Below are 13501 nucleotides of genomic sequence, written 5' to 3'. Positions count from 1 at the left end.
CTGGGGTGTTTGGAGTGGTAGCCTGCTGGGCTAAGCTAACACTCACTTATAAGGCTAAAAGTGCTACCCACCACAGTGCACCCCCCGTTCCAGCTAACCGTTGCATAAATAACATGTTTAGAGCGTTAAGTCGAGTGACATCCACAACTGAACGTGTTCTGTGGTGCTAGCAGCTGTTAGCCTATTGGCCACTTTCGTGTGTAGTTTTTCTTCTGCATTACTCGGTTCTGATTTGGCAGCACAGGAAAACCATAACCGGTCTTATGAGTTCGCACCAGCACGGAAAAGCGCTGTATGGCCCTGGGAACCATTTGGCTCTACACCAGAAGAGAGACCAGACAGAGATATCTGTACTGACCTCTTCAGTACTACAGGCACTGCAGTAGCCGGGTTCCTCTTCAGTCCCTCGATGATTTCGGGAGCTTTATCCCCATAGATGCGGTACACAGCACGCCGCTGGATGACCTCAGAGGTGCCGCCCAGGCAGTCGTCCAACCGGAAACGGTCCTGGTCCTCCGGTGAAAGGCGGGACAGCTTTTTCTGAACACTCTCTAACACTCGAATGGTCGCCAGGTTGGTCTCCAGAACAACATCCAGCTACAGGAAGGAAAGACAGATGAATTCTGTGTTTAACACTTTGTGAGCTACAGTAGCCACGTTTACATGCAATCTAATAATCCATTAATAATCCGACTAATAGCTCAATCGGAATAGAATACGCCAATATAAACATAGAATAGACTAGTCTGACTGAGGCCATTCGGAATACAGTTTCTATCTGATTGATCGAGGTGGGTAATCCTGTAAATAATCAGTTAAATACAAGAGTAATATCCGTGTAAACGCCTGTATCTGATTACATTCCCTATCGGAAAGTTTAAGTCCGTTCTGATCATGTTCGTCGCGTCATAGTGAAAGTTTATACCGTTCAACATGGCGGAGCAGAAACTGGTCTGCAGAGGAGACGAAGTTTATGCTCTGATCTTTAAAAGACGGCGGTGGGACGGACGTCCAGCTTATGTGTCTCAGAGCACGACGTCTTCCTCTCGGCCTTCTTTAATACATGCGAAGTATGTTTTTTAGCCATAATTTAAAGCAATTAAAAACACAAGCGTGCCAACTGAAAACCCGTCTCACTCTGACTGGACCTCACATGATGCTCGCCGTCATGGTAACGTGTACACTGAGTGGTTCTCTACACATGCACCTAATTTTGGATCGGATTACTTGTAGTGAGCATATAAACTGAGATCCTCCATCAGATTGTTGAGTAGAGTGAGAATAAACTCCTCAGTCTTAATCTATAATCGGAATGTGTTCAATCGGATTGACAAAAATCTTTGCATGTAAACACAGACACAGACCTTCACACAAATGGACAGCGGAAGGCCGCATTTTGTCTGCAGGCTTATAAATAGCAAGTGTTAGAAACCACAGTCAAGAGATTACTGAACAACTCCACAACGCCTGCTGTTTACACACTGCTAATCAACTTCTGCTACATGTGCAAAGAAAGAGGCAGACTTCAGTCAGAAAAAAAATGTCTTGGCTGATCAGTTAATTTGGGGTAAACAGGGCTCCAGACAAAAAATTAGCTTCAGGAGCCGCTGGCTCCTAAAAGAGAGAGGAAAAAAAATATCAGGGTGCCAACGGCTTTTTTTAGTGTTAAATAATAATATGCAAAAAAATAAAGCTTTTCGACACACCTCAGGCCAGCTCTGTGATTTAAGTATCTCTGGCTTCCACCGTGAAGGGTCGTTGTCATACATATCAGACGTCTTCGACACATCCAGGTGCTTTTTCTCATTAACAAGATTAGGGAGGTGAATTTGGTGAAGGGTAGTTCCTCACATGCTCTCATACAGGCTGGTGAATTTAATTTTAAGCTCTTTAAATTCTTTCTCGGCTGTTTTTCTGCATGCAGGAGACACATGAGCTAGGGGAGTTTAGTAGCACTCTTAGCGATGATGAAATCACATGCATTTTCATGCAGTTGACTCTCATCATGTTTTTTCACCGTCTCTTTTTCTGAAATGATTCCTGTTAAGAAATCAAATTTTCCAGCGGTATCTACTTCCTTTCAAACAGAATTCGCAATATAGTCTACTTTATTTTATCATTCCTGACAGCCAAGAAGTTCTGAAATCTTTCTGTGGTCGTACTTTTGCATGAAGTGTTTGAAGTGGACGGCTGTTCAGATACATCTTTGTGCGTCTTTCACTACTGCACTGGTTCTGAGTCAGACTGGGGTTGAGCAGATGAGCTCTTATGGTCTGACAGTGACTGAGATTGTGTGAAAATAAAGAATCAGATATTTTTAGTTTCGTCATTTTTCTACACATCGACATTCACCGCAAAACGCTCAGCTCGGCTCATCTGCTTTGTTTGTCACGTTTTTGCCGCTCTGGTCGAAATCCCGCGAGCACGCAGGCAAGGGCGCGTCCATGCGACGCAATAGCCTATCAGTTACTATCAGTCATACTTGCAACCAATCTACTCGGTCTGAAGCCCTGGTAAATTATTCCACCAAACCATTCCTTAGACCTAAATAAATTCTGTATAGCAATCAAGAACGTTTTCTTTTTTTTAATTTGGACGTTGAGCAGTCTCACCTCAAACCTCTCGTCCTCACAGCGATGGAGCTGCTCTTCGTAAGGCGTTTTCTTAGAACTTACAAAAGTGGAATCTTCCGACCAGGACGGGAACGACACCCAGGTATCATTCAGCACCTGCAGGAAGATAAAGATTTAGTAGAAGATACAACTGAAACCTCTCCTAGTACAACCGAAACCCCTCCCAGTACAACCGAAACCCCTCTCCATGCAATACGTCACTGGGCTCGTGACCCGTATCTGTGTGCAAGATATTCATGGATGACTCACATGGTTGGGGGCGAAACTAAATGCTTAACAGAGACACTTTTGTGCAAAACACACTGCAGACAACTTACAGGAACTGTGAAATAACAGATTTGCATATTCCGTCCCACACAGCAAATCAAATTTCAGTCCGACTAACCAGAAACACATTTGACTACCAAGTGTAAACATCTGTGGCTAAAATCTTATCAGGATACAATCCAGATACCAGACACAGTAAGTGACCAGTTGTAGATAGGGTCACTGCTTAATATGATAAAGGAGGTTTTTCTCTGATTTAACTCATAAGCTATTTTTTAATTGTTGGACCAGGCGAAATACAAAAAACGTGCTGTACAGGATTCCCTCAGTACTGCGACTGAGAGGCACATATATATTTCTCAGACTCAGATTAAGATAAAAATTGATTTAAATGGTGTAATTTAGTCCAAAACTACACTCTAATGCATGTTGAGGAAATACATGTTCAGGTAAGTGAGCACAGGTGAGCACGTACCTCCTTGCAGAGAGCGGTGCGGCCGCTGCATTTGGGCTGCTGGTATGTTTTGGGCAGCGCTCTGTAGCTGGAGCCGAGTCTCTTACAGGAGGCGTAGTCCACCTCCCTGCCCCCGCCCTCCATATAGCGGTCCGAAAGGCCAGAAACGGAGTGGGACAGCTCCTTCTCCCCCAAAAACGACTTAAATTGGGAGTACAGCTCTGGAAACTTCCTACAGGGGGGGGGGAAAGAGATATGAATTCATTATAGCATGAACCGAATGAAGCGAAATACTAAAAACACGAAAAATAAAAAGGTACTTCATAGAAACAAAACTGCAAACAGTACTGTCCCCCAGGGAATTAATCAATTTCAGTCAGTGAACACTATTCAACTAAAAAGAGCAGAGTATAAAATCTAAATATAAAATTATCAGTTTTTATTCCCTCTTCTGGAATTCGACTCTACGCTCGCTTGTTTGTTGAGGTGCTGCTTATGCTGAAGCGTTTAAAATTGGTCACAAAATGTTGAATAACTCAGGCTGTGTCTCTGTTTTTACCCTAAAAATGGAGTGACGAGTTGTAGAAGCTCAGCTCCCGACACCACCTCCTGGTTAAAGAGGGCAATGCAGCGCAGAAAGTTCTCATACACCTCCTGGCTCTTAAACAGACGACGAACCTGAAAGAGAGAGAGATAACCGTCAAAAAGCTGTGGATGAGCAGTGGAGAGGACAGAAAGCTTTAGAGGAAGATCAGACCTGGACACAAGATCAGAAAACACTTTATATGAAATATTTTATATATGTATAGAAAGTGTACTTCACAAATAACAAATGATGTTTATTATTAAATAATATCAAAGGGTGTCTGGTGCAAGTGTTGCTGAACGAAACTAAATGTCTTTGGAGAAGATGATATTATTATTATTATTATTATTATTATTATTATTATTATTATTAGAAGTAGTAGTACTAGTTGCAGCAGGAGCAAAAAGAAGAATATATATAAATGTATGTGTGTGTAAAAAATAGAAAAATAAATGGAGTAAATAAAACACACTGTCGGATACTGGTCAGTGGTCAGCAGTGAGAAATTACCTTATCAAAGAAGGTGAACTCGCGAAGGACACCGTGCTTTCCAACTGAGGCAAACGACTGATCTTTGGAGCATGAAAACTTCATCTTTTTCTGAAATGATAAAAGAAAAACAAACAGATAAAATCAGACGTGTTGAACTTGTTAGTATTTAAACCACTAGCGCCTGACCTGGAGATCTACTGCTCTTCAATTCAGCTCCAAAAGCACTGACAGAATTCAGGCTTCTAGATGGAAGCTACTGCTTTTTAACTCCGTCAGGTCCTTCAGTCCGTGTTATAAAGAAAGTTATATCGCGATAATTATCGTTATCATTTTCTCGGGCCAGCCCTAATGGGGAGGTACATTCATATTGGACAATCCTCAATTCGGGCCTCAGTTACCAATCTTAATGAGTGCAAGTCCTGCTTAGTGAAACGCTCCTGAGGAACAGAGAAGAAAGTGGTCTGACCTTTAGCAGGGGGGTCATGTGCGGCAGCAGGACGGGGCGGGGCCGTTTCTTGCTCTGTTTGCTGAGATCATCCTCGTCTGGCTTCTTCACATGCTCCTTCCCCGTCAACGAGCCACCAGTGAACTGTCAATCAGCACAGAGCATTAAACACCATCTCATCAGAACAGAGCTTTCAGTTTTAAAACAGTGTTTAGATGGAGGCCAGTTAGGCCAGAAACTTACGCCATGCACGTATGCAGAAGCCAATGGCCATGCATGGCTGATGAATTGTAAGTATTTGGCAATTATAAACCTCAGTAACCTCAAGAGGGTGAAGCAGGACAACTCTGCTTGTTTCTAAAACGAGAGCTGCTTTTTATTCAAATAGCAACCACAACTGCTTTTCTAAGAAAATGAAGATTAAGTACCATATATACCAGCTCTGCTGGCCTGTGCACTTGACTGAAACAAAGCACACTGGCCGCAGAAGAGAGAGAAGGGTCTGGCTGCAGACATTTACCCTCAGCCTGACATGCACCGCCAGCCTATTGAGTGTTTTTGTCAGTTTTATGAGGAAAAATAGTGGACCATGTACTGCTGGGCAACAAGAGTTACACTGAATGTATATTAACGTTGCCATACTGATAATAAAGTAATTAAATATGGAAACTTTCAAAATAAAAGCACGATGATAAGACATAAATGTCGAGATTATTCGCAGAAAAACAAGGCGGCTACGGAAACTCATGAAAGCCAAGCTGAAGACGATCAGAACCGGTTATCAAAAACTGCAATATTGATTAAAACAGAACTTAAGGATTCTAGGAGGTTGTGACAACATAGTCAACGTAGTATCGATTACTTTTGCTGTCTCGTCAACATCGTCACAACCTCCTAGAAAGTTGTCAGACAATGTTGTCACAACTTTGAGGAATTACATTTCAGCGTTGTGACCATGTAGAGAGAACCAAGCAGACGACGCTGTGGCACCAGAACAGTACGCTGTCACAACGTCACTGTGTTTGCAGGGCCGTTAGGAATAAAACCTGATGGTTTTGCTGAATGGGCTTGATGGTTGCCGTTAGAGGCCATTAGGAAACGATCAAATGTATGTGGAATCGGTCCCAAACACACCTGATTAAACGATCAGAATCCTTTACACCGTGATATCAACCCATCAGGACAACACAGAATACCATTAGCAACTACTGAAAACCACCAGGAACCAACAGACACTTTTCTATTGACACGGGTTCTATGGCTTTTTTCAACAGGGAGGTACATTAAATGTAACTCTCTAGCTGTGTTATGAACATAAAATCGATTAAGTGATGTCGCTAAGCAGCTGCAGCCAAAAGTTACCGTGCCGTTGGGCTGCTTCTGCCGTTGTGGCAGAGAGTGCATGTGCATGTGACGTCACTGGGGCTGAGAGTACATCTGGCTGAGAGAGCAGGTCTGCAGCCAGACTCTATTGGCAGAAGCTGGCTGACACACTCTACAGCCTCTCTTGCTGCTGCTTGCATGGGGTAAATTTCTGGCCTGAGTTAAAAATGTTTGGAACAAAATGTTTCCCTGTAGTTAAGCCACAAACATCTCCAGAAAAGAACAAAAGAAACAATTATTTTCTGACCAGTGATCTCTTTGCATCAGGCAGGAACTGTCCGAATTCAGCCAGCAGGTCCTCCTGACCTTTGAACAGGCTGGCCACTTTGGAGAAAACTTCGTCCTCTGTCATTCCCGAACTGCTTCGGCTCCTGTTCTCCTTCAGCTCCAGCTGCTCCTTCTGCCACACAACACACACATCAGTCATATTACAGCTGCAAAGAAAAGTCGACCCAGAGTTTAGTAAAATAACAGAGCTCCATAATGTTCATATGATCCACAGTCACTCTGACAGACTGTAATACACTACAGGAAGTGTAGGGGGCGATATGGCTTCTACTGTTTCATTTAAAAAGCTCTATAATGTTCATATGATCCACACAGTCATTCTGACAGACTGTAATACACTACAGGAAGTGTAGAGGGCGATATGGCTTCTACTGATCCAGTTAAAAAGCCTCTATAATGTTCATATGATCCACACAGTCACTCTGACAGACTGTAATACACTACAGGAAGTGTAGGGGGCGATATGGCTTCTACTGATCCAGTTAAAAAGCACTTATATGGAATTCAGATATAATTACGATCTCAGTCCTAGACTCAGTCATCATGGTGACTAAACAGATAAAATTTCAGGGTGAGGGTGTGTCAGTAACACGGCCCCAGGGTCCTGAAAGACCTCCTAGAACACCACACTTACCTGATAGGTGTGCAGTATTTCCAGGAAGGACCTGTAGATCTCCGGATGGTCCAGAAATCGGCTCTTGATCTTGTTTACGTAGCTGATGGCGCTGTCGAACTCCACGGGACTGGGTTCAGAGGTGGGCGGAGACACAGACGAGGTGGCAGGCTGTGACTGGCTAGGCAGGGGCAGCGCCAGTCTGGCAGAAGGTTCCGGAGGGCCCGAGGGCGAGGCGCTCTGAGGAGACGCTACAGGTTCACTGGGAGCGGAACTGACCTCCACCACGGCCGCTGAAGACGACGACGACGACGACGATACACTGGCCGCATTGCCCACACAGGTGGTGCTGTTCTTACCTTTACCTGGAGAAACCTGCCGAAACAAACCAGCAACTATCGTCAACATCACAACACCTCAACTACAATAACGATTCTTAAGGGTGTGCAAACTTTAACCTTAAGGACGCAACACTTATTTAAAATTCTCACCACACATCAATTTGATTTTATTATTTTTGGTAAAGTTATTTAAGAAAAAAAAATACATTAAACATATACATAGAAATAACGAAGAACCAATTATAACATGCCAAGCAAAATTTAGTTTTTCCGCTTTTCTGACTGGTGACTTGTGTTTGAAAATAGCCCAGAATTTTATTTTGGCCCCCAAAAAAGGACAACATACTTTTTAAAACGTACAGAAATATGCAGATTACAACTAAACCCTGCCCAGAAGAGGTTTGGTGGACACTGACCGAACCACCAGACAGTCATGAGTCTGGACCCTTAAAAAAGTCGCTAATTAACCACAAATTATCACCACGTCAATAAAACTGGGGTCGGCCAACCATCACGTCAGTGGGACTTCATCTACAGAAGTGCAAATGTAGCAGAGTGATGCAAAACAGTAAGAACAAACAGCATTTACAGCTCTGCAAACTGAAAGAACTAACAGTAGACTGCAGGCACACTGAAGTGTAATTAGGAGTTGACCATAAAACTTATTCATTCAGTAAGCGGCTCACTAGTGGTGCATCGACCAGATTTACTGCCCAATACTGACCATATGAAATGGATCTGGTATCAGTCAGACATCACCGATCCACACTCAGTAGGCCCCGTCCACACATATCCAGATATTTCTGAAAACATTTTTTTTCTTATCTGCATTTTGGCCTCCTGTCCACATAAAGGCAGCGTTTTCCTTCTTTAAAAACAGAACGGTGAGGACACAGCTCTTTAAAAACACTGACCTCGCGCTGTTAACTTGCACATGTCTGTACCCGTCTCCTTTTAAGTACGCAGAACTCAGTCTGACTGATGACTGGGCTGTTTGTGCTCTGGGGCTGAACTGGGAGTTATAATCATGTTCATAATTCAAATGAGCTTTACCTTTTCATTAAACTGCAGTCAGAATCTCACGTTACTGTGCTCCATTCTTACAAATGGCCTCCAAATATTTAAAAACACCTCCGAGTTCTTGTCTAGGGGTAGGGTGTCCCAATTCTTGTTGAGATAGAGGGCTAGGGTGAAGTGTTGGGGCTTCATGACCCTCCAAATAGAGGTTTTTCAGAGACTCCAAACAGAGAGTTATGAGAAAAAAAGAAAAACCAGCAAGATGGAGAACAAGAGACCAAAGAAACACACAAATGTGAGAATTTTCTCTGTTAAAAAATTACAATAATCATTGTATTATCTTAGTTTAATGTCGTTTAAAAAAAGCATTTAAAAAAAATCGCTAATAGTATGCTAATGTCTCAGTAGCTAGCTAACTTTCCCGTTTCACCTTAAATAGTCCAGCAGTTCTGATGCCTGAAGCGCCAGAATGTAACTGCTGTTCCATTTAAGGTGGAATGGGAAAATATGAATAAGAACCTGGAAAATATCTGACTTCAGCTTCATATCACTGAAGAATTAGGGGTGGGTGATAATAAATAATCACCCCCCTCTTTGAAGATCATATGATGCCCTAAATGTAACTAAAGCCCAGCAGTGAGGAGCTGAACTTTACCCTCCTCTGCTGTCACTGCAGACTGGCAGGGTCTCCTACAGAGCAGCGCTGGTAGCTGTTAATGAAGTGATGCTCTTTTTATTTGAGGGTCTCATTTCAGAGGGAAGACTTCAACCACTACCCCTTGTAGCTCAGGTCCAAGGGGCAACACTCGAAAACAGGGGGTAGGAGTAAAAATAAGAAATGGGACTGGGCCTAGGGCTACGTTCACATTACAAGCTTTACTGCTTAAATCCAATTTTTTGCTCATATCCGATCTCTCTGACAGGATGGTTCACACTCGTTTAGGTAAGTGACTCAAATCTGTCAGTAATGTGAACGAATTGGTTTCCTGAAACGACCCGCATGCGCACATCATAATGAGCAAATCATGTGCATCAGGAACAGCAAACAAACTAACGAGCAGAACGAGCTTCGCTGAGAAGATCATTAAGTCTGATCAGCTCTCAGCTTCATTATTAGAGCGAGACGAAGGAGAAAAAGGTGAGATGAGCTGCTTTTCCACCGTTTACGGGCTTTAACTTCTGATGGAGCTGCTGCCATGGTAACGCTGAATGATGGTCACGCGCAGTGGAAAAAAAGCACGTGAATTCAGATCTGAGCGTCACATTAAGGTCAAACGGCCACTAATCGATCTAAGACCACATTTGACAAGATCAGATGTGTGTCCACACAGCCCTGAAAACATCAGATCTGAGTCACACTGAGGTGTTTATTCTCACTCTGCTCAACAATCTGATGAAAACCTCAGTTTACATGCTCACTACAAGTAATCCGATCCAAAAATGGATATGCACAGAGAACCACTTAGTGTAGACGTTACCATGACAACCAGCATCGCGCAAGTCCAGTCAGAGTGAGACGAGCAGCAGTGAGCAGTGCTTGTGTTTTTAAATACTTTAAAATGATGTCAGACTCAGGAAAACGTCCTTCACATGTCCTTATTAAAGAAGGCCGAGAGGAAGACGTCGTGTTCTGAGACACATAAGCTGGACGTCCGTCCCACCGCCGTCTTTTAAAGATCAGAGCATAAACTTCGTCTCCTCTGCAGACCAGTTTCTGCTCCGCCATGTTGAACAGTATAAACTTTCACTATGACGTGACGAACATGATCAGAACGGACTTAAACTTTCCGATAGGGAATGTAATCAGATACAGGCGTTTACACGGATATTATTCTTCTATTTAACTGATTATTTACTGGATTACCCACCTCGATCAGTCAGATAGAAACTGTATTCTGAATGGTCTCAATCTGACTAGTCTATTTCGAGTGAAGTGTTTACATGGACGTATTCTATTCCGATTGAGCTATTAGTCGGATTATTAACCGATTATTAGGTGGATTTGCGCCACTTCAACCTTGTAATGTAAACGCAGCCTAAAACTGTGTAACTTGATCAACATTAACCAAAGTCAGACTCAGAATAAATCCATAATTCAAATGTGATGAAGCTAGAAAAACTGATCAGGATTGGAGACGGCGGAGCAGCCAAGGCAACATAAACAACCCCACGTTTTTCCTTTCGCTTTTTAAAGCTTTTTCAAGCAAACTTGACAGAAACCCCGAATTACAGAGGTCTGACAAACTGCAAGTCAAAATCTATTGATTTTCTACGCTATTAGAAAATCTCTGCCTTAGCTTAGTGGTGTGGTGTATATTTCGCACAGTGCACTCACAATGTTCTTCTTGAGGTGTCTGACATTAATGTGTATGGGGTGTTGTCGCTCCCTGTTGGACTAGCACGCTCATGTAAGCGTATTTCGGGTTCTCATGTTTAATAAAAAAAACTAAATAACACAATTATATAAACCTTTGGGAGCAAAATAATTTAAATATTTTGATGTATGACCATCTCCCACATGCTACATTTGCTTTTATGCAACAGTTAGTTCCGGCCACGCGAGCTGACTGGTTGAGAAGCATTCTAACTGTGCTGTTATTTCACCATAACATCACGGGTTTTTTCACAAACACTGTATCACTCCGCTGAGACACCGTCGCTAAGCCATTTGAACATTTTTACTTCTTACTTTGCCGCAAACAGAAAATGGACACTTTTAAGATCACATTTGACCGACAGCCGATTTGGTCAGACTCTGAAGATGAGACGACACTAAATTCCCAAACTGTCACCACCACTGAGCAGCTTTTCAGTCGGCAGCTGTGACAGAAGAACAGCTGAACAACCTGGAATCAGCCAGAAATGAACCCAACACCATTCACCAAACTAAATGGGCTGTAAGATGCTTTACAGACTGGCTGGAACAAAACAACATTAATACTGATCTGGCAAAAACTGACAAACTGAGCTGAACTTGATATTGCGGCAGTTTTATGGCTCAGTCTGATTTGGTCAGACTCTGAAGATCAGACTACACGTTTGGCAAATGGTATTGGGTTCATTTCTGGCTGATTCCAGGTTGTTCAGCTGTTCTTCTGTCACAGCTGCCGACTGAAAAGCTGCTCAGTGGTGATGACAGTTTGGGAGTTTAGTGTAAGGAGCTGGAGAACGAACTGCCGGCTGTGCAGCGAGTGGGCGGAGCTCGTTACTCTGACGTAGCAACAAGCTGCTCGTTAAGGAACTATAATTTGGTGAAGGAACTGCGAACACTAAAACATATTAAACGCCGCGTTCACGGCCCAGTTTATTAATTTCACTGCCAGAATCGAGAGGGAAAAAATTGGATCCCTACTGAAAAAAAAATGTTTTTCCACTTTTACCTGTGCAGTGAAAGGGGACTGGAGAAAGGCCATTCCATTTTTGGGTATTTCAATTCGATATCCTGGAGGCAGGAAGGCATTGAAGCCCAAGACCAGGTCCGGATGTCCATGGAATAACTGAGACACGCGGTTTATCACTCCAGGGGTGTCAATACTGCAGGAAAGGAACACAGCAGTTAACAATCAGCCTAATTACGCCAGCTTTTAATTAAGGACTAAACAGCCAACTACTCTGAGATTGGTTTTATCTGACATACCTTTGAGACTTGAACTCTTTCATTATGTCCAGGAACTTGTTGTATATTCCAGGCTCGTTTACAAACCGTATTTTGACTTGATCCAAATATGATAAAGCATCTTCTACCTGTGGAGAAAAAATACAATAAGACTTTTGCAGTTTTTCTCACTGAAACACAGTTAAAACTCTGCAAGGGACAAAAAGCACAAACATATCTTAACTACAGAGGACTACATTTGTGGCTCATGATGAAATGCTGTCATGAATTCCGCTTAAGCAACTACTTAAGCTCATTTACTACTGACAAATACCAAAACTAAGCTTGTTAAAATCACTGCTTATGAATTTCAGCAATAATTTTAGCGAAATACTTGAAAATGAACAATATATCCATGATAATTAAGGACCTGACAGTTTACTGCAATGTCGGTCATTTACTGGTCGCTTCAGATTGTTCTGAAAAAAAAATCCATAAAAACTAAACAAATACACCGATCAGGCATAACATTCTGACCACCTCCTTGTTTCTACGCTCATTGTCCATTTTATCAGCTCCACTTACTATATAGGTGCACTTTGTAGTTCTACAGTTACAGACTGTAGTCCATCTGTTTCTCTGATACTTTGTTAGCCCCCTTTTACCCTGTTCTTCAGTGGTCAGGACCCCCATGGACCCTCACAGAGCAGGTACTATTTGGGTGGTGGATCATTTTCAGCACTGCAGTAACACTGAGGTGGTGGTGGTGGTGTGTTAGTGTGTGTTGTGCTGGTCTGAGTGGATCAGACACAGCAGTGCTGCTGGAGTATTTAAACACTGTGTCCACTCACTGTCCACTCTGTTAGACACTCCTACCTTGTCAGTCCACCTTGTAGATGTAAAGTCAGAGACGATAGCTCATCTGCTGCTGCACAGTTTGTGTTGGTCATCCTCTAGTCCTTCATCAGCGGTCACAGGACGCTGTTGGCTGGATATTTTTGGTTGGTGGACTATTCTCAGTCCAGCAGTGACACTGAGGTGTTTAAAAACTTCAGCAGCACTGCTGTGTCTGATCCACTCACACCAGCGCAACACACACTAACACACCACCACGTCAGTGTCACTGCAGCGCTGAGAATGATCCACCACCCAAACAGTACCTGCTCTGTGAGGGTCCATGGGGGTCCTGACCACTGAAGAACAGGGTAAAAGGGGGCTAACAAAGTATCAGAGAAACAGATGGACTACAGTCTGTAACTGTAGAACTACAAAGTGCACCTATATAGTAAGTGGAGCTGATAAAATGGACAATGAGCGTAGAAACAAGGAGGTGGTCATAATGTTATGCCTGATCGGTGTGTATATATATATGTTTCCTTTCCATAAA

The 13501-nt window shown here is 42.9% G+C and overlaps 1 protein-coding gene across 1 annotated transcript in view; it reads right to left on the bottom strand.

Annotated features, from left to right (window-relative positions):
• sin3b (SIN3 transcription regulator family member B) overlaps nucleotides 1–13501 on the bottom strand; it is a 30932-nt gene that overhangs the window by 14883 nt on the left and 2548 nt on the right. Inside the window, exons 2-11 of the mRNA XM_036579624.1 lie at nucleotides 12157–12263; nucleotides 11900–12053; nucleotides 7183–7536; nucleotides 6508–6660; nucleotides 4899–5021; nucleotides 4451–4540; nucleotides 3914–4032; nucleotides 3376–3586; nucleotides 2613–2729; nucleotides 359–597 (exon numbers count right to left, since the gene is read on the bottom strand). Coding sequence (XP_036435517.1) covers nucleotides 359–597; nucleotides 2613–2729; nucleotides 3376–3586; nucleotides 3914–4032; nucleotides 4451–4540; nucleotides 4899–5021; nucleotides 6508–6660; nucleotides 7183–7536; nucleotides 11900–12053; nucleotides 12157–12263 — 1667 coding nt within the window. The remainder of the gene's footprint in view (nucleotides 1–358; nucleotides 598–2612; nucleotides 2730–3375; nucleotides 3587–3913; nucleotides 4033–4450; nucleotides 4541–4898; nucleotides 5022–6507; nucleotides 6661–7182; nucleotides 7537–11899; nucleotides 12054–12156; nucleotides 12264–13501) is intronic.

Source organism: Colossoma macropomum, unplaced genomic scaffold, assembly GCF_904425465.1.
Source record: "Colossoma macropomum unplaced genomic scaffold, Colossoma_macropomum, whole genome shotgun sequence".
NCBI lineage: Eukaryota > Metazoa > Chordata > Actinopteri > Characiformes > Serrasalmidae > Colossoma > Colossoma macropomum.
The sequence above is the reverse complement of the archived record's forward strand: the minus strand, read 5'-3'. Positions and strand labels throughout refer to the sequence as shown.